The sequence below is a fragment of the Ochotona princeps genome, chromosome 2 (assembly GCF_030435755.1).
Source record: "Ochotona princeps isolate mOchPri1 chromosome 2, mOchPri1.hap1, whole genome shotgun sequence".
NCBI classification, from domain to species: Eukaryota; Metazoa; Chordata; class Mammalia; order Lagomorpha; family Ochotonidae; genus Ochotona; species Ochotona princeps.
This window is the reverse complement of record NC_080833.1, coordinates 57,818,250-57,839,573: the sequence shown is the minus strand read 5'-3', so window position 1 is coordinate 57,839,573 and position 21,324 is coordinate 57,818,250. Positions and strand designations below refer to the sequence as shown.

General features: G+C 37.2%; 1 protein-coding gene across 1 annotated transcript in view; it reads right to left on the bottom strand.

The window, feature by feature from the left end:
* The window catches only part of LRRC7 (leucine rich repeat containing 7), a 470,136-nt gene that overhangs the window by 240,784 nt on the left and 208,028 nt on the right, over positions 1-21,324 (bottom strand). The window contains exon 5 of the mRNA XM_036494635.2: positions 3,358-3,436. Coding sequence (XP_036350528.2) covers positions 3,358-3,436 — 79 coding nt within the window. The remainder of the gene's footprint in view (positions 1-3,357; positions 3,437-21,324) is intronic.

The following is a 21,324-nucleotide window of genomic DNA, read 5'->3' as shown; positions in this document are numbered from 1 at the left end:
CAGGTCCACAGCTATTTTACACTATACGATTCATCTTGCTAAGAGCCTCATTCATTCAGCTGCTGACCTTGAAGAAGCAAGCTGAGTTACAATGTGAACATTCTGTGAACTGCCTACATAGAGGATTAGATGTCCTCCAGTTCTTAAGATCAGTCTTTAAAAGAAAGCCAGGAAAATGGTAAGGCTATCAACTTCTTAACAAGGTAATAGCTTCCTCCAATACCACAGTGAGCTTGAAAGTGGGTTCTTCTCCCATGTATTCTCTGGAGAATCAACTTGACTTAAACCTTTGTTGTAACCTGAAAATCTGAAGCAGGAATCCAGCTCAGTCTTGTCCATTTTCCTGACCCACAGAAATTGAAAGACAGCAAGTCTGTGCAGCCTTAAGCTGCTCTTCCCCACCCCCCATATTCTGGCTACATGGCATTAGAAAACGAACACAGATTTTGGTATTTGGAATTGAGGTTCAGCTGTGAAAATTTCTAAAAATGTGATACATTTTCAGAGCCAGGCATTTGTCACAGATTTGTAAATGTTAAAAGGTGATAGACAAAGCAGCATTTCTTTGAAACACCTGTAAATCTTTGATGACCTTGCTGCTAGTGAAGACTGCAAAAGAAGTGAGTGACAAGCTATTAAAAATGTCTCAATGTATATGTGAAAAAAATCTCAGCCAGGACAGTAAGTCAGAAAAATAAGCCAAAAATAACAAAGCATATAAATAAAAACTGATGGCATATAAATAAAAAAGAGAGGTACTCACAGATGATATGACAGCCTACACTGAAAACCGTATTTCCCCCCACCCTTCTACAAAACAATCACAAAGAACCTACTAGAACTACTAAACAGTATTATTTAGTTGCAGAAAATAATATAAATATATAAAATAAATAGTATTTGATATATTGTGATTAAATATAGACTTAAGCATTTATGCATCATGTTTTATTCATTTTAATCTAGTCAGTTCATGTTTTGTGCTAATTAATATGTAAATATATATAAAACTTAAATACTGAAGTATGGAGATATATCATTCTTGGGATAAGAATACAGAGTATTACTTAAATCAATTCTGAAAAATTGACCTACACATTCAAATACAATCCCTATCAAAATTCCACCAAACTTCTATATTTCTTTAGAAATTGGCAAGTTGATTATAAAATTAATGTAAAAAAGTCATGGCTGTAAAACAGTCCAAACAATTCTGATAAAGAAAAGTGAAATTGAAGGCTTGTGTTACCCGACTTCATGAAAATAGAATTACATTGATTAACACAGTATGGAATTTGTGTTAATGGCAGTCATAATGTCATAGAAAATCTACAACCAATCGTATGTAATCAATTGAATTTTAACAAAGGTATCCTGTAATTCCACGAAGAAAGGATAAGCTTGTTGAAAATAATGATACTGGAGGGTTCAGAATGGAGGTTCAATGAGCATATCCTACACCTGCTAGTGCTGGGCATTGCTTCACTTCTGATCCAGCTTTCTGCTTATGGCCTGGGAAAGCAGCAGAGGATGGTTCATGTCCCCGGGACTCTGCCCTGACATGGGAGAATGGGAAAAAGTTCCTGGCTCCCAGCTTTGGATCAGCTCAGCTCTGGCCTTTCGGCCATTAGGTGAATGAACCAGTGGATGGAAGACTCTGTGTCTCTCCTTATCTCTGTATAAAATCTGCCTTTTAAATAAAAAATGGATAAATACAAAATATGACACTGGATAAATATGGTATCTATAAAAAAGAAATAAATTATTATGCTTAAAATTTGCTTATATACAAAAATTAACTTAAAATGGATCATAGATGTTGGATATAAAACCGAAGCTATAAAAGTTCTAGAAAAGGACACAGATAAAGCTGCTACGACTATGAGTTTAGCAAAGCTCCCTGGGAGCAAGAACAACAATGTAAACAACAAAAACACCACAAATAGGATTTTATCACTTGAGGCAGTCCTATGAAAATGAAGAAATTATCGAATAACTTTTTATAAACACTTAACTTGTTAACACTTTTATCCACTAAATAAATAATATGTAGTAAAATGACAAAAAATTCAATAAGAGATTTGAATCATCACCAAAGAAAGAATACAGATTTTAAAATTAAAATAAATACAAGGGAGGATGCTAGTGAGATATTAAAAATGAAAAAGTACAATGAGATACTGCATGTGTTTGATCAGTTTTAAATAGAAAAAATAATATCTGACAGTAAGTAGCAAGTTGTGATGAACATGAAAACTGAATCTCTAATTTATTGATATTCCATTCCTTTTCTCATCTAACCCTGTTTCCATGATCCACAGAAAATCATCCTCAATATTCCCTTTTTCCAAGTGTATTGTTAAAATCTCCCTTCAAACTCCACATGACAAATATGTTCATGACTTATGCAAATGTTCCATTAAATCCTCTTTGCAGGCTTTAATTTCTTCCATCCTCTCCAACTCCACTTGTACAAAGGTTTGGAAGATTCTTTTGAAATGCTGTCAGCATTATATAATTAATATGCTATCCTGCTCTGAAACCGATTATCTGCATCTCATTGTTACTGATTTGTTTCAACTTTTTGTAAATACTGCTATAATTGTCATTACCTCTGAAGAGTTTTCACTTTCACCTTTAGTGACTTATTCAATGTACCGATTTTATAGTTTCTTGATGTAGTTGACTCCCTAGTGCCATTTCACTACACCTTAAATACCCACAATTCACCAACATGATCACATGTGGGGTTTCTTTTTTCCATGACATTTTTAGACTATCAGATCTTAAACCTCTCTCTCTCTCTCTAACACACACACACACACACAAACACACTCACACTTTTTATAAGCACCTCTTCATTATTCATGCATTTAATTTGTTATCCTCTCAATATTATCTCTTGCTGTTGTGACAATCTTTGGTACTCAAGCATTTTGTAGTTCAGTCATGCTTGTTTGGTTTAGAATATACAAGCAACTATTCTCATACACTTTGCAATAACGTAAACTCCAGTACTAACTTGAACTTTCTTTATGTTAATTCCCACCATCACTATGAGTAATAACTACTTTCTTAGTTTTCACTCTCATTCTTGGAACAGGCCCTAAGTGCTTTGGAAAAACGAAAGAGTTTGCTTTTCGGTAATAACATCTTAATCCAAATTGGCCTTTGTTGTTTCTTAGCAATGCTTTTAAATATTTTTGTCAAACCAATATGATTTAGTTATTTCTTTCCCACCAAAATATTGAATACTGCATCAATGCTACACTGAAGTTTCAATCATTAAGTAAATTTCATCAATTTTAGTGTGTTATTTGCCCATAGAAACAAAAGGAAAAAAGTACTTATACTCACTTAGATATAGGATTGACACTGGCTTCAATAATTGTTAAACACTTACAACATTTTATATTTTCTGGGAACTCTTGTACACCTACAATGTGAAAAAAAACCCAAAGAATACGTGAAAATATTCCACCAAATATTTCTAAAGTGCTATAAAGCTAAAAAGTGAATCATCATGCAATACAAACACTATTCACAATTTAAGTAGGAACAAAATTTCCTTATGATACAGTAGCTATATTTTGTATTCAAAGTTAAATATTAAATAATACATTATGATTGCAATATCAAGAAAAATGAAATAAAATTGAGGACACATGTATTTTATGTAAAATTGATGTTGAATTCTTACTAACCTAAAAAATGCAAGCACTGTTATTTAGATTTATAGCAACATTATTGGATAAAGGAAGAACCAGCAGATATAAATACGCAAAGTGATGAAAGAATGAGATGTTTGGATGCCTATGCGTGAAGAAAATAGACACATGAAGAATGTTTACAGACACAACACAAAACTGATAAATATTCCCAAATTAATATGGGAGGGTTTTTTGGTAAGTCTTCCTTGTCTAGATGATACAGATCTTCATTTGCATGAGAGTATGAAGATATGAGTTGCCATTCCTTGGGTATTTCTTGGAGTCTGAGATGTCCTAGCTAATTGTCTTCAGAGAACTGTTCATCTGTTGTCACAGTTGTGCTACTTTCTATGTGACAGAAAAACAGGTTTTTTGATGATATAAATAAACCACATTTCTAACCTACAAATATGAAGAGAAAAAAGTGGGAAAACACTTCAACGAATTGGTACAATATAGCAGGCGCTATGAAAATCAGAAAACAAAAGAGCTCTGTGAAGTTGTCACTATATGCCTGCAGTGCCACTTGCTCTTAATTTTGGAATTACTAATAAGTATATAAAATTTTCCATAAAATATTGGCATTGCCAGATGCTTCAGCACAGGGAACAGCACAGGGAACACTTTTTTTTTTGGTAGGATACTGCCAAACATTTTGATGATGGATATTCAAGAAACTCAAGATTCTTCCTTCTAAAATTCTATTCATGTAGACTTCCATCTGTAATTCCTGATTCTGTCTCTGGCAAGGCAGTGATATCCAGAGCTTCTCTTATTAAGCAGAATTTAACAAAATAGCAATAAAGTTTGAACTATCCTCAACTTTTCAACTTAACATTCATATATAGGTGTCTTTCCATTCTCTTTAGATTTTCTTTTTTCTGTTAAACAGCCAAAGTAGACACATTAATTGCTGCTATGCTTCATGTCTTATCTTTGCAAGTTCTTGCCTTGGGATACGATTTCTTTAAATTATATATGTACCATGATTTTGAAGCAGAAATAAATTCAAATGTAATTTTAAGGAAAATCCTACATAGCCTCATTTTCTACTGAAAAAAAAATACAATTGTCTGCTAAGGTGAAAATGGCATTACATTATTTATCTAAAAATTTTTTATGTTTTACATAGTTAAAATAAAAAAAATTTTCAGGGTGGAGTTGGTTGTGGTAAGATGGAATCTTATATTTACTAACATTGGCTGAGTAGTCACAGGCAACTCATTTAAATTCTCAAGAGCTAAGTTCTTATTTTTAAAAATCTATTTATGTGAATTATCATCAAAGAATTATGGTGAAAAAACAATGTAGATAATGCAATTGGCACAAAATACATAATATTTTTACCTATATTTATTGGAAACAAAAAGTAGCAGTAAGTTTCAGTAAAGAATCAAAAATAATCTAAAAAACAGCAATGATGAAGTGTAAATTTGTAAAATCAATGTGTCTCAGGAGTCAACAAAGAAAAATGGAAAAAGGTGGGAATTGGTCTCTTTAAAAACTATACAAATATCAATATAGTACCTAAGAAAAATGCTCCTGCAAATGACAAGTAAATTTAACATTGGGATTTTTAATATATATAATTATACATAATTATATTTTATATTTTTGATATAATAAACATGGCCTATAACATATATAGGTTATATATAGGTTATGTTATATATGTTATAGGCCATGTTTGTTACATGTGTGTAATATATATCTAAAGGACACATTTTATATATATATATAAAGGACACATTATATACAACTTTAAAGCATAAATTTATTGTATTTATTATCAATAATACCTATCTATATTTATATATGTGTGCATATAAAAATACATACACACAGGTATTTAAAGCTGCTGTTCTTTGAGTACTCCAAGCTACCTGGCATTGCCAAGGTTATACATACTGAAGAAGAGATGAAAGATATTTTAAAAATATTTTTATCAAACTTACAATCTGATGCAGAAAACTAATAAAAATTGCATAAAAGATGGGAATTTTTGAGGAAATCTTGCAAGTGTAATAATGGTATATAAGGAAAAATTAAAAATAGTCCATGTATTTTAGTATATAGTGAATGTAAATTCTAAGAGTGAAGAGAGAACATAAAATATCAAAAATACGAAGGATATAATTGAGGAATAATTGATAAAATTCCAAGAACTAGAAATGAGGATATTTTAGAATAAAAACTCACCAAGAACCTTGTGTTTAAGTGATAAAAAAAAAAAAATGAAATGTAGGTTCTACACAAAGGATCATGTTCTACATCTTTATGACATTTTATTTCTCAAAAATATCTAGGATGAGAGTTTTTAGAAGAAATATCCAGATTCTAAAGGACAGTGATTTCTAGCTAACATATTGTACACCACCAAATTGGTCCAAATAAAATAGTGAACGTTGAGGAAAAGTGTTTTCAAATTGTTATCAGCAAAGTGACAGAATAGGAGAGTATCTTTTAAAAGTTATTATTAACATCTACTCCAAGCGTGCTGATTTGATACACTTATGAATGAGAGTACTTCATGGAAGCACAGGGATCTCTTAGAGATTTAAGCACATTGTTAGAGCAAACTGCACGAGTCTGTATGCACTGAAAAGGACAAACAGAACAAGTTCTGTCTTCACGTTGGCCACTAAGGTGCACAGCTCAGTGACCAGGGAAATCCCGTCAACATTCCAGTCACAAACAAAATGAAAGTCAGTGAGTGAGCTCTTGGCTCTCCAGTGTGTCAGATACTACTTAAGACATTTACTTCTTTCTCATCTCTTTCTAATTATTGAGGAGTTTTGCATAGATTAGTGAATGGGAGAGATTGAAGCAAGGTTAAATGCAGGAAATTTCCTCCAATAAGGCTCAAAGACAAAGGAACAATCATATATCCTATTATCCTGCATCAAGGGGTCTTCCTGTAAGCTCCTTGCAATGTCTTACACAAGGACTGTCCCAATTGGGGAACAGGTGCTCCCAAAACATCATTTTCTTTTTCCTGATCTGCTCCTTTTGCCTGTGTTAGGCCCCCTGTAAGTATCTGCCAGAAAGCCAGGGTGATTTTGCAGCATGCATAGCCAGCTGCCTTGACTTCATGGGATTAGAATAGGGTATGATTATTTGAACAATTTAATGGCTCTACCGTAAGGAAAATATAAAAAGGCTTCTCAGCACCTAGGAAGAATCTGTGGATTGAGAGAAGATATACACATTTATTAAATCCTCATCTAGGAGGGATAATCTAGGTGCAGAAAACAAACAAACTATACAATGGGCCTGAGGAAGACTCAGAATCCAATAATCATTTGACTGGCTAATGGGGTCAGCCTTGTGGCACATCAGGTGAAGCTGTAGTCTGTAGTGCCTGCATCCATAGGATGCTGGTTGGTGTCCCAGCTGTTCTACTTCCTATCTGCTCTTTGTTAATGTGCTTGAAAAAAACAGCAGAAGTTGGCCCAAGTTTCCAGGCCCCTGCCATCCATGTGGGAGACCGAAAAGAAGTTACTGCCCCAGCCCTGGTCACTGTGGTCATTTGGGAAGTGAACCAGTAAGTAGACAATCTTTTTGTATGTCTCTCCTGTTTCTGTAGCTCTGCTTTCAGATAGACACACAAGTCCTTAAAAAAAAGGGTTTTCTTTTCAGAAGGCGATCAGCAAAGACTGGTGGAGATAACAACTTCAGATATAGTGAGAATACTCAAGGCTTCAAGGAATAAAAAGGCAAATAAAAAAAACACCAAAAAACAAAAAAACAAAATATGACAACATCAAAGGAAGAAAGCAAATTTTCAGTACAAGACTCCTAGGAAATGGAGATGTGTAAGTTGCTGGAAAAATAATTGCTGTAAGGAAACTGAAATTGTTACAAGGGACACAGATAGAAATCTAAGGAAATAAGAAAAAAATATGTGTGTGTGAGTGAAAGTTATGAACAGATAAAAATCCTCTAATTTCTATATAATCTTTAAAATGGGAAACATAACAAAAGACATCAATTACAGACTTAAAAAGAAATAATCTGTCTTATCCAGTCTTCTATTGATGGGCATTTTGGTTGCTTCCAGGTTTTTGCGATTGTAGATTGTGCTGCTATGAACATAGGCGTGCATGTTGGTTTCTTGTGTAGGAGATGTTTTGGATATATCCCTAGGAGTGCTATTGCTGGATCATACGGTATGTTGATTTCCAGTTGTTTGAGTATTCGCCAAACTGATTCCCATAGAGGATAAGAAAGCTATCGTTCATCTACTCTATGGAATACTACTCAGCTATTTAAAAAAATGAAATGCAGTTCTTTGTGGTCAAATGGGCCTGACTGGAATCCATCATGCTAAGAGAAATGAACCAATCCCAAAAGGTTAAATACCACATGTTTGCCTTAATCTGAGATGAAAGATGACAACTTGGAATATAGTACCTGTATATTGTAGTATTAGTGCAATCTCTAACAACCTGTATTCAATGCAATAAGATAATGCGATATAATCTATAAACCAACAATTAATGTCAGAATACTTAAGATCTACATCGAAAAACTGTAAAACCTACTATACCCTCAATACGCTATGTTAACCTGTAATGGGGAGGAAGTGCAGGGAAATCTTTCAGGACCATAAAAAGAGTGAGAAAAAAGTACAATATAGCCTATCAAGATCAAATCTGGTAATTCATAGACAACAGACTCAAAGCGGCACTAAACAATAGCAAAACTACTATACCAATGCATGAGGGGGGAATCGGGTACAATCCTGACAACCTCTTAACAGGAGGTCGTGTGTGTGGAGCAGGAGGGCACTCCAGAGTGGAGCAGGTGGTAAGGAGGAAGCTTGGATTCCAACCATGAAGACTCCCAAACCTTCACCACAAACTATTAATACGAGCAACAAGGACTATATCCCAACTGCCAAGGAGGCCACAGGGAATTGGATGCCCTCGGAGGCTGAGTACTCTGAGGTCACCCACCCCCAACCGGAGCTTCTGCAGGGGATGGAAGAAGTCCAAACACTACCATGCAGAAACCAATGTCATCAGAAAGACAACCAGAAGCCCTGAGCGGTCCGCAGAAACAGAAGAACAATAAATGTCCTTCGGGACCAGGGAGGAGAGCTTTCTCTGGTTTGAGCCTGGCTCCACCTCTGCACCCCCACTCTCCCTCGCAATGACCATCGGGATCGCTTCGAAAACCCCTCACAGCAAACAAGCAATCATACAAACTAAAAACACCTAAAATAAATAGACAAACAACAGAAAGTAGAGCTTGGAATCTGACAGGAAAGAGCTGGCGTGGATTGGCTCATGCCTCGCTGGGTGGGACACAAAGATTAGTCACTCCTCACCATGGTGTTGAGGATTTTTCTGCACCCCCCCCCAAAAAATGTTCTGCACCTTAAATGTTGACAAATATCTTGTTAGAGTTACAAGCCAGTCTAGATTATCCTAAAATCTGCCAAGATCAGCAAAATTATACTTCAACACAACAAATAGCTAAATACTAAAATGAAATAGACACGAGACAGCTGAATGGTACCTTATAGCCATTTTAAGGTATATAGCAGCCGGTCCTGTATATAAACTAAAATTGAAATGTCAATAAGCTAATCATAGGTTGTGGTTAGGACTTACTTTTTTTTTTTTAACATACTGGTTACTCAAAACCATGTCGATTCCATAATATTGCAAATTGCTGTTGATGTTATATTGGGACTCTTAATTGACTGTGATGATATTCTACCAGCTCTAACTTCAGACCAGAAATGGTCTCCCCAAGAAACTGTTCAACCCATCTGGACAATAAGTAGCTGGACTCTATGCTTGGTATATGTTTGCAAGGAAAGAATCTTGATTGAATTTGAACTGTAATACTGCATCAAGGTGGAGGAATCCACCAGGGGGGAGGAGAGGGGGAGGGGTGGGGGTATTCCCAGAGCCTATGAAACTGTCACATAATGCAAAATAATTAAATAAAAAAGTAACCTTCTGTAGGCTATTTGCTGCCAAGATGATATTGAAGAAAGGAATTTCCTGGAACAATGGACATAATGTCACAAGGCCACAGCTCACAGCAGGCCTGGAGAACAAGCATCCACACTAGGTAACATTAGAAAGCTCTTGGGGCACATTTCTGTATAAAATATAAGTGATACAATAACTAATGTGCTTGGATAAATTGGCAGGAAGGGTTACCAAGACCCAGTTTTGCCACCAAACTAAGTTTGCAAACTTAGGTGGACATTATACAATTTGTGTGTCAATAAATTATTTCGTGACTAAGTCAAAGGATTTTCCTGAATTTTTAATGATATGAGTCTGGAATATTTAGTATCATTTGTTACACTTAGATATAGCAGGTAAAATTTGTGTCTTATTGAAAGGTAAAATAAGCCACACTTGTCTACGTCACTGTGTAAAATAATTTGTTCATTTAGTATATTAGACGATATATTATACAATATTATTTTCTCTTTATGAAGGATCACACATTAACCAAAACTGAGAAATTTAATCAAATATCTATTAAGTGCTACTGCAACATTTATTAAAATATCTATTGAGTATTTATAGTTGAAAATGGATTTAGATGGCTTTACTCAGTTTTAACATTTTATCTGTGTTCCCTTTTAATTTCATATTACCACCTTTTAAAACTTGCTGTTTTTATTTTAGAGCCCACACTTTTACTAATGAATTTTTGTGGGTAGTATGTCTCATCATTGTACGTAATATAAGATAGTTATATATTTAAATGCATATGTAGTTGTTATACACATTTGTTACAATTTACTTTTTTAAATGAGTTTTCAAGTCTGTTCATCTATAAATAGGGAAATAAATAGCCTTTCCTTAAGCATTATGTGTTATTTAAAACACTTCACTCCTGACTGCTAAGAGTCAAACATTTGCAGACCTTGTAAGCCAGGTTATCAAAATCATTTTTCAGTTGAAGCAAATGAAATTTCTATAATGTCCCCACAATGTTCTCTCTTATAAGCATCTCTATAAGTTTACTTCTTTTGAGAATCTCCAAAGGCTCAAGCTCATCATATTTAGATAAGATTCAGACCAAGTATAAATAATCAAATACAGCAAGGTCTGTATTCTGAAGTAATTAATGGTAAGCACTATGATTTACAAAGTGCCACTTCTGGTTTTCTTCAGTAGCAGATGAAACAAATAAATATTTACCCTTAAAACTAGGTGACTGAGGTAATAATTCTCAACATGTTTACTTTAGTAACTATCCCTAAAAATCTAATTTGAGAACCTTGGCAGATATACTGCCAAATAAGCAATATTTCAAGATTAATAATTCAGAACATCTTAGGAACAACACTTTAGAAAAACAAAATTAATAAAAATTGCATTAACAGATAATTTAAATCTTCAAGTAGAAATGATGTAATAGAATACCTGAGTAATTTATTGTGTTGTTTATCCTTCCTTACTTTCTAAGTAGATTTGAGCACTTAAAGTACTCCCATTTAGCTTTCGATTATTCAAGAAATAACCCACTTTGCTACTCATTTACATGGGATGTTCATCCTTACACTAAATACGCTGTTTTCTATAGCCTCTGGTTGACCACATCACCACTCATCCTTCTATCTGTTTGCAGAAGAAGGGAGAAGTCAAAATCTGAAATTAGTCACATAAAATCTTTCCTGCTTGGCATAGGTAGGAACAATTGAAAGTCAAGGCTAAAATCAAGTCCTGTGCATTTGGTTAATTGCTTTTATTTAGGCTGCCTCGTCAGTTAGTAATGCAGAAAAGCAACTTTTGATAGAGAATCTTAAACTCTAAGTAATACAATGTTCAATTTTATTTGATAGATTGCTGATATCAAAATCAAAACCAAAAGCAAATGTCATTAAAATATAATGCTAGGATTTAAACTGTATTTAAATTTATATTGAAATATGAAGATATTGTTAGTGAAAATAAATGTTTCTTCCAGAGCAAAAGTATTTAAATGCTGGAAGCTATTGTTCATTACAAAATATAGATCTGGAGGGGAGGAAAGATGGCTGACCACAGAGAGCTGGTGTAGGGTGGAGTAGGGAAAGAGGGGAACCGATCCAGCAGAGAAACAGGCCAGGAAACACAAAATTGTAGGGAGAAGAGCTAGAAGGTCACTGGAGTTCACTAAAGCAAGAAGATCTACACAGCATGAAGGAACAGCTGCAAAACGTGTGAAAGAAAATACAGCATGCTGCGAGAAACTTGGTGAGTCACGATCCCAGGCAGGGGGAAGGCGGCAGAGTCTCAACTGTTCCAAGGAAAACAGAGGTGGCTAGAAGGATAGGCGCCCACACCGACAGGGGCATCAGTCCTCTGGAGGGCAGGAGCCCCGAGAGGAGGCTACTGGACTGATCATTGGGGGCATCATCCCCTGCAGAAGTGGAGGACAAGTAGGGGAGATTTCCCAGAGGCGTGCCTCCCAGCTGCTCAGCGGCTTTGGGAGAGTGCAGAGGGAACAGGAGCGGCGCTGTGGGACTGGGGCTCAGAGATCCCCATATAGGCTCCGAGCTGTGGACTGGCTGCTGGAGAGTCCAGTGGATCCTGTTGCTGGGCTTGGCCTGAGCTCCAGAGGCTGGGCAATGCTCGGCAGGGCCTCACATCCTGGGCGGAGGAGCAGACTAGTGGGGACACGTCTGCGTGCCCCTCACAGCTCTGTGCCTCTCAGGGATCCGCTTCCATCCTTGAGAGAGTGCAGCTGAGGAAGTGGCTTCTCTAGGACGGAGTCCCCTGCTGGGCTCAGCTGGAGAGGCCTGACCTGAGCGTGCTCAGTGGAATCGGGCCGGACAGGTTCTCCCAGCAGGAGCCCGCTCGGAAAGACCTGCCTGCAGTGTTGCACCTTTCAGTGGAGAAGCGCTTCTGAGTGGGAATCCCAGAGAGCGGAGTTCGGCACTGGGGCCTTCAGAGATTTCCAGCCCAGCCCGGGGTTGGGGATTTCAGGCTTTGATCAGCAGGGGCCTCTGCTGTGCTAACCTCAAGCCCTTAAGGAGAGTCTCAGCTCAGCACTGAGGCAGAAACCCCCGCTGTGCTAGCCTTGTGACCCAGAGCCGAGACGCGGCTTGGCAGAGTGAATCTCAGTGGGGCACCGCCTTTGAGAGGGCGCCACAGGGGAAGGGGCCTTGCACTAGGGCTGGCCCACAAAGCCTCCTGACCCAGCTCAGGGCTGTGATCTACAGACCCTGAAAGTAGCTGATGACTCAGGCAGTATGCCCTGCTGGGCTCAGCGGGAGACCCCAAACCAGAGCCGGCTCAGCTGAATCAACGCTAAAATCACAAAACAACAAGAAGCAAAAAACACAATGAGGAGAAGTATCAGAAAAAGCAATGACCCGGAGGAAAGATCAAGCACTCCCTCCCAATACAACCAAAAACTAATCCCAATATCTGAGATGCAAGATGAAGACATAGAGGAAATACCAGATAAGGACTTTAAGAAACTAGTGATGAAATTCATCAGAGACAGTGAGAAGCGCTGGGAAGATTCCAAGGTATTCGAAAACCATGTCACTGCAGAAATAAATCAAGTCAAAAAGAGAATCCTCGATATAGAGCACAAAATTGAAAGCCTAACCAACAGAATGAACACAGCAGAGGACAGAATATCAGAATTGGAAGACAATCAGAATGAAAGGCAGCAGCTCATCAAACAGTTGGAGACAAATCTAGAGAAAGCCAATAGGTCCATACAGGAAATGAAAGACAATCTCAAAAAATCAAATATTAGAATAATAGGCCTTCCCGAAGGAGTGGAAAAGGCGACAGGCTTGCAACGGGTGCTCAATGAGATAATACAGGAGAACTTCCAGAACACTGGAACTATAAATCCAGCACAAATCCAGGAAGGACAAAGAACCGCCAGTAGATATGATCCAAACAGATCGTCACCCAGACATGTGGTCCTCAAGCTACCTTCAAGTGAATACAAGGAAACTATTCTAAGACAAGTAAGAAAAAAGGATAAGATTACTTTCAGAGGAAGGAAAATCAGAATCACAGCCGACCTATCAGAAGAAACGCTCCAAACAAGGAGAGAATGGGGTAAAACCTATCAAATCCTGAAACAAAACAACTGCCAACCAAGAATAATGTACCCAGCAAAGCTCTCATTTGTATTTGAGAATGAAATCAAACACTTCAACAGTAAAGAGAAACTCAAAGAATACACCAGCACAAAACCAGCTCTGGAAAATCTCCTCAGGAAGGTGCTAAACCCGGAAAGAAAAAATGCAAACCAAAATCAAAGATGGCAAATGGGAAGACCTCCCCACTAAAATCCATACAAGGAAAGTCAACCAATCAGAAACTCTAATAGTCGCAAATACACACTTGCACACTTACACACACTCATGGAAGCCCAAAATCACACCCTCTCAATATTATCTCTAAACACAAATGGCCTAAACTCACCAATCAAAAGGCATAGATTAACAGAATGGATCATCAAACAGCACCCAACTATATGTTGCCTACAAGAGACACATCTAACCAGAAAAGCCTCTATGAAATTTAAAGTGAAGGGATGGAAAAAGACATTTCATGCCAATGGACGAGAAAAAAGGCTGGCGTAGCTGTTCTAATCTCAGATGACTTAGACTTCAAGCTGACAGACATCAAAAAGGACAGAGAAGGACATTATATATTGGTGAAGGGACTGATCCATCAGGAAGTAATTACAATCGTGAACATATATGCACCTAATTCCAATGCACCTAGCTACGTGAAGCAATTACTTATAGACTTAAGGGGAGACATAGATATACACACAATAATAGTGGGCGAACTTAACACTCGGCTAACAACTATAGACAGATCAATAAAACAAAAACTCAACAAAAAAAAAAACAGAGCTAATACAAACATTAGAACAACTAGACTTGGTAGACATTTATAGAACTTTTTATCCTAAGACCACAGATTATACATTTTTTTCAGCAGTGCATGGCACCTTCTCCAGGATCGACCACATGATAGGACACAAAGCAAATCTAAATAACTTCAAAAAGACAGGAATCATACCATGTACCCTCTCAGACCACCATGGAATGAAGCTGGAAATCAGCAATTCAAAATGCCCCAGGAAATACAGAAACTATTGGAGGCTGAACAATATGCTATTAAACGAACAATGGATCAGAGAAGAAATTAAAGATGAGATCAAAAAATTTATGGAAACCAATGAAAACTCTGACACAACATTCCAAAATTTGTGGGACACTGCCAAAGCAGTGCTACGGGGTAAACTCATCGCAATTGGAGCTCATGTCAAGGCCCAAGAGAGGCGCCAAATACAGGAACTAACCACACACCTCCAGGAATTGGAAAAGCAGCAGCATGAGCCCCACACACAATAGGAAACAAGAAATCATCAAAACAAGGGAGGAAATCAACCAGATAGAAATAAAAAAAAACCATACACAAAATCAATGAATCAAAAAGCTGGTTTTTTGAAAGATAAACAAAATAGACACCCCACTGGCCCGACTGACAAAGAAAAAACAAGAGAAAGCAAGAATTAACAGCATCAAAGATGAAAAAGGCAACATAACAACAGACATTACAACCATTAAGAACATAATTAGAAATTACTACAAAGCACTGTACTCCAACAAATCAGAAGACCACCAAGAAATGGAAAAGTTCTTAGACTCACACAACCCGCCAAAACTTAGCCCAGAGGCAACAAACGAACTGAACAAACCCATAACTGAAGCAGAGATTGAATCAGTGATTAAAGACCTCCCAACAAAGAAAAGACCAGGTCCAGACGGCTTCACTACAGAATTCTACAAAACATTCCGAACAGAACTAACCCCAATCCTCTACAAACTCTTCAAAACAATAGAAAAGGAAGGAACCCTTCCAAACTCATTCTATGAAGCCAACATTACCTTAATCCCAAAACCGGACAGAGATCCTACAGAGAAAGAAAACTACAGACCTATCTCTCTGATGAACATTGATGCTAAGATACTCAACAAAATCCTAGCCAATAGAATTGAAAAAATCATCCGACAGATCATTCATCCGGATCAAGTTGGATTCATCCCTGGAATGCAGGGGTGGTTCAACATAAGGAATCCATCAATGTGATACACCACATCCAAAAACTGAAAAACAAGTATCAATAGACGCAGAAAAAGCTTTCGACAAAATCCAGCACAACTTCCTACTAAAGACCCTAACCAAGGTAGGCATAGATGGAAAAATCCACAACTTAATCAAAGCAATATATGAAAAACCCAACACCAGCATCATGCTGAATGGAGAAAAACTAGAACCCTTTCCACTGAGATCTGGAACAAAACAGGGATGTCCGCTTTCTCCACTGCTGTTCAACATAGTTCTAGAGGTACTCGCTGAGGCCAGAAGACAAGAAAAAGAAATCAGAGGAATCCAAATGGGAAATGAAGTCAAGCTTTCACTATATGCAGATGACATGATTCTTTATATGGAAGAGCCAAGAGGCTCAACACAGAGACTGCTAGAACTTATACGAGAGTTCGGTAGAGTGGCAGGGTACAAAATTAATGAACAAAAATCAACAGCCATAGTGTATGTTAACAGCCCCAAGTTGGAAAAAGATCTAACCAGCAAGATACCATTCAAAATAACAGAGAAAAGCATGAAGTATCTGGGAATAAACCTAACCAAAAATGTAGGAGACCTATTTGAGGAAAACTACAAACTACTTAAAAAGAAATTGAACAAGACCTAGAAAGATGGAGTAACATCCCATGCTCTTGGATAGGTAAAATCAATATCATTAAAATGTCTATATTGCCAAAAGCAATATATACATTCAACGTAATTCCAATCAAATTGCCCAAAACATTCTTCACGGAACTGGAAACAATGATCCAATGGTTCATCTGGAAACACAAAAAACCAAGAATAGCTAGAACCATCCTGAAGAACAGGAAGTTAGCAGGGGAAATCACAGTCCCAGACCTGTGGACATACTACAGGGCAGTGGTTATCATGACAGCCTGGTACTGGCACAAAGATAGAGAGAAAGATCAATGGAGCAGAATAGAAACACCAGAAGGGAACCCACATAGATACAGTCAAATAATCTTTGACAAAAAGACAAACGACAATCCAGGCAAATGGGAAGGTCTCTTCAATAAGTGCTGTTGGGACAACTGGTTGATAGCCTATAGAAACAAAAAGATAGACCCACATCTCTCACCATATACTAAGATCAAATCCAAATGGATAAAAGATCTAAACCTGCATCCAGAAACCTTCAAAATTTTGGAAGAAAATGTTGGAAATACTCTGCAAGATCTAGGGGTAGGTCCCTACTTCCTAAGAAGGACACCAAAAGCAGTAGAAATCGAGACCAAAATAAACAATCGGGACCTCATCAAACTAAGAAGCTTCTGCACAGCAAAGGAAACAATCAACAAAGTAAAAAAAACAGCCCACAGAATGGGAGAAGATCTTCGCGCACTACATAGGTGATAGAGGGCTAATCTCCAGGGTATACAAAGAATTATAAAACAGCCAAAACACCAAAATAAACAAGCCACTCAAGAAATGGGCACGGGAAATGGGCAGACATTTCACAAAGGAACAATCCCAAATGGCAAATAAACATATGAAAAAATGCTCAAGCTCCCTGGCAATAAGGGAAATCCAAATTAAAACATCAATGAGATACCACCTAACGCCAGTAAGAGTGGCCCACATGAAAAACACCAACAACACTTGTTGGCGAGGTTGCAGGGAAAAAGGAACCCTACTCCACTGCTGGTGGGGCTGCAGATTGGTACAGCCTCTATGGAAATCAGTATGGAGAATATTCAAACAACTCAAAATCGACATACCGTATGACCCAGCTATAGCACTCCTAGGAATATATCCAAAAAACTTGTTTTACGAGAAACCAACATGCACTCCTATGTTCATAGCAGCACAATCAGTAATTGCAAAAACATGGAAACAACCAAAATGCTCATCAGCAGAGGATTGGATAAGAAAGCTATGGTTCATCTACTCCATGGAATACTACTCGGCTATTAAAAAAACAAAATGCAGTTCTTTGTGGCCAAATGGGCCAAACTGGAAACCATAGTGCTAAGGGAAATGAACCAATCCCAAAAGGTTAGATACCACATGTTTGCCTTAATTTAAGATGATATGATGTTAAGCATAACATGTTATGTTATGGATATTATGTCATATGTAGTATATAAACTAAAATTGAACTGTGAATGGGGGGTCACAGAAAGTGGCTAAGAAATCGCATTTATTTTTAACATGTTGACTGCTCAATACCATGTCAATTAATTCCATAATGATGTTAATTGTTGCAGATGGTAGATTAGTGTTTTTATTTGACCGGGTTGATACTCTGCTGTCTCTGCCCTCAGACCAGAGAGGGTCTACCCAATAAGTAGTTGGACTTGACTGGACTATAAGATGTTGGACTCTATGCTTGGCATATACTTGCAAAGAGGGAATTTCAACTGAACTTGAACTATGGTTATGCAAACTAAAAAAAAAAAACCTAAAATAAATAGACCAACAACAGAAAGTAGAGCTTGAAATCTGACAGGAAAGAGCTGGCGTGGATTGGTTCATGCCTTGCTGGGTGGGACACAAAGATTAGTCACTCCTCACCATGGTGTTGAGGATTTTCCTGCAACCCCCAACCAAAAAAATGTTCTGCACCTTAAATGTTGACAAATATCTTGTTAGAGTTACAAGCCAGTCTAGATTATCCCAAAATCTGCCAAGATCAACAAAATTATACTTCAACACAACAAATAGCTAAATACTAAAATGAAATAGACACGAGATAGCTGAAGGGTACCCTATAGCCTTTTCAAGGTATATAGCAGCCGGTCCGGTCTTGTATATAAACTAAAATTGAGATGTCAATGATCTAATCGTAGGTTGTGGTTAGGACTTGTTTTTTTGTTTTGTTTTGTTTTGTTTTGTTTTGTTTTTTGTTTTTTGTTTTTGTTTTTTAACATACTGGTTACTCAAAACCATGTCGATTCCATAATATTGCAAATTGCTGTTGATGTTATATTGGGACTCTTAATTGACAGTGAGGATATTATACCAGCTCTGACTTCGGACCAGAAATGGTCTCCCCAAGAAACTGTTCAACCCATCTGGACAATAAGTAGCTGGACTCCATGCTTAGTATATGTTTGCAAGGAAAGAATCTTGATTGAATTTGAACTGTAATACTGCATCAAGGTGGAGGAATCCACCAGGGGGGAGGGGAGAGGGAGGGGTGGGGATACCCAGAGCCTATGAAACTGTCACATAATGCAAAATATTAATTAAAAATTTAAAAAAATATGGTTATGCAACAAGGTGGAGGAACCCACCATGGGGGGAGGGTTTGGGGAGAATCCCAGATTCTATGTAATTACAACACAATGTAATTAATGAATAAATTTAATAAAAAAATATAGATCTGCGGGCAGGATTTGGTGCAATGGTTAAGATGTCGCTTGGGGATGCTGAGTTTTGACTTTCAGCTGCACTTCTATTCCTAGATTCCTGTGAACACATTCGGTTTTAGCCATGAATGAAATAGAATGATGCTAAAGGACATAAGTGTGGTGAGACTTCATTAGTGATTCAAAGGTTTGTGAATAAGAAGGCTTTTCTAAGAAGAATGGGCATAGAGAAGCTATCACAGTAAGTCATAATAAAGTTATTGTAGCTTACATTTGGGGAGTTGTATAGGGACTAAGGAGAGAATGGGATATGGATTTGTTTTGAATAAAAAGCTAATAGGATTTCCTAATGGTTTGTGAGGTGTGAGAAAATAAAAGGAATCGTGAACGACTCCCTGCCTCCACTCCTGTTCTTTGCTTAAATGCTGGCCTAGACCTCAGTTGAGACGAAAAAAAAAATACAATATCAGAGATTTTAAAAGTTCACTGAAAATCGGAAAAAGAGATTTTAAGAAATAAACTTAATTTACTTACATAAAATGTAGGTATCTTCTATCCTCTGATTCCTTAACTGTATGGAAGACTAGAACTGGGACAGGCGAAAGCCAGGAACCAGAAGCTATATTTGGTCATTCCTTGTGGTATAAGGGCCTAAGGCGTTGAGTAATTATATACTGTTTTAAAGTGCACATAAGCAGAAAGCTGGATTATAAATGGAGGTGGTAGGCCTTGAATTGGCACTCCAGTATGGAATATGGAGGTCTCAAGCAGCAGCTTACTTGCTATGTCACAATACGCAGCCATTTCCATGAAATTTTCAAATCTATGTGGAACATATTTTGAAGAGAACAGCTCAGTTTTGTTCATATGTGACTTGAGATGTCTAGTAGGTTTATAATAGATGTCAAGTGTATTGGATATGAACCTAGAGTACAAGAGAAAAGTCTAGATTGCAGATTTTAGAATTGTAATTCATTCATGTTTATACACTTAATGTATGAGACAAATGTGAGCAACAATGATGTGAGATAAATATAAAATAGGCCAATGAATGAACCAGGATATGCTGCAAATGGAGGCTGCCCAAGAAAAATTAATGAGACTATCTTGTCTGAGAAAGGAGAAAATGTACCAAGTGGGAAGTGATCAACTGTTTCAAGTGATGCTGGCAGGAGAAACAGGAGAGTCACCAAGAGCTATTGGATTTAGTAGTGAGAAGGCCTCTATGACACTGACTGGGATGGCATAGGAAAAATAGGTTTAAAGAACAGAAGAGTTTTGAGGGAGAATGCAAGGAGAGGAATTTCCAGTTGGAGATACAGACAACCCCATCTAAAACCATCGTTGAAAGGAACAAGGACTCTACTAGGAAATGAGCACCCAAAGGATGAAAGAAAAAATAGTATGTGTGCATTCTGATTAGAAATATCAAGTAGAGAGGAACTTCTCAATGACAGAGAATATGCAGACTTTCAGTGATGTTTTTGATTAGCAAGAAAGAATAGTTATTCATTGGATAGATTGGCTCCAAAGAAAGACATCAATAATTTGAATTGACTGGCAGGAATGGGCAAATGAGTATAGATGTTGGAAGATGGATAGATATGAAGTTTCCTTTTGAGAGCTTCATTTTTTTTTTTTCCCAGTGGAGTAGTGTCAGTTGCCATAAAGTGAGGGGAGGAGATGTGGGAGGACTGAAGGCAAAAGAGAAGGTGTGAAACTGTGACTATGGCTGAAGGAAAGTCCAGAATTATGGAAGTATAACATGTTTCTTGGGCAATATTAAGGCAGTATTTCCAATGTGTGATTATGAATTCAATGCAGTGCCAACCAGTTTGACAGACTTTTTTCCAGTTCTTTTCAATATGTAGCTAAAAAGTTGAATTCAATCAGGGTTATAATGTTTCTGAAAAGGCATAGAGGATGTTTGAATCCACAGGAGATAACTGGATGACTGATCATAGAATTCAAACTATGTAAAAAGGGACTGAGAAAACATCAAAACTGTAAGGGTTGAAAGTATGCATACAAAGCTGTTCATATGAATTCATTGGTGGTTTTAGTGAGATTTAGGATGCAGTGTATAACCTTCATGCAAAATACAAAACAAAAAGATACAGAAGTTAACAAGTCTACCCTTATATTTTCATAAACAAATGATGTAGTGGAGACTAGAGTACTGGG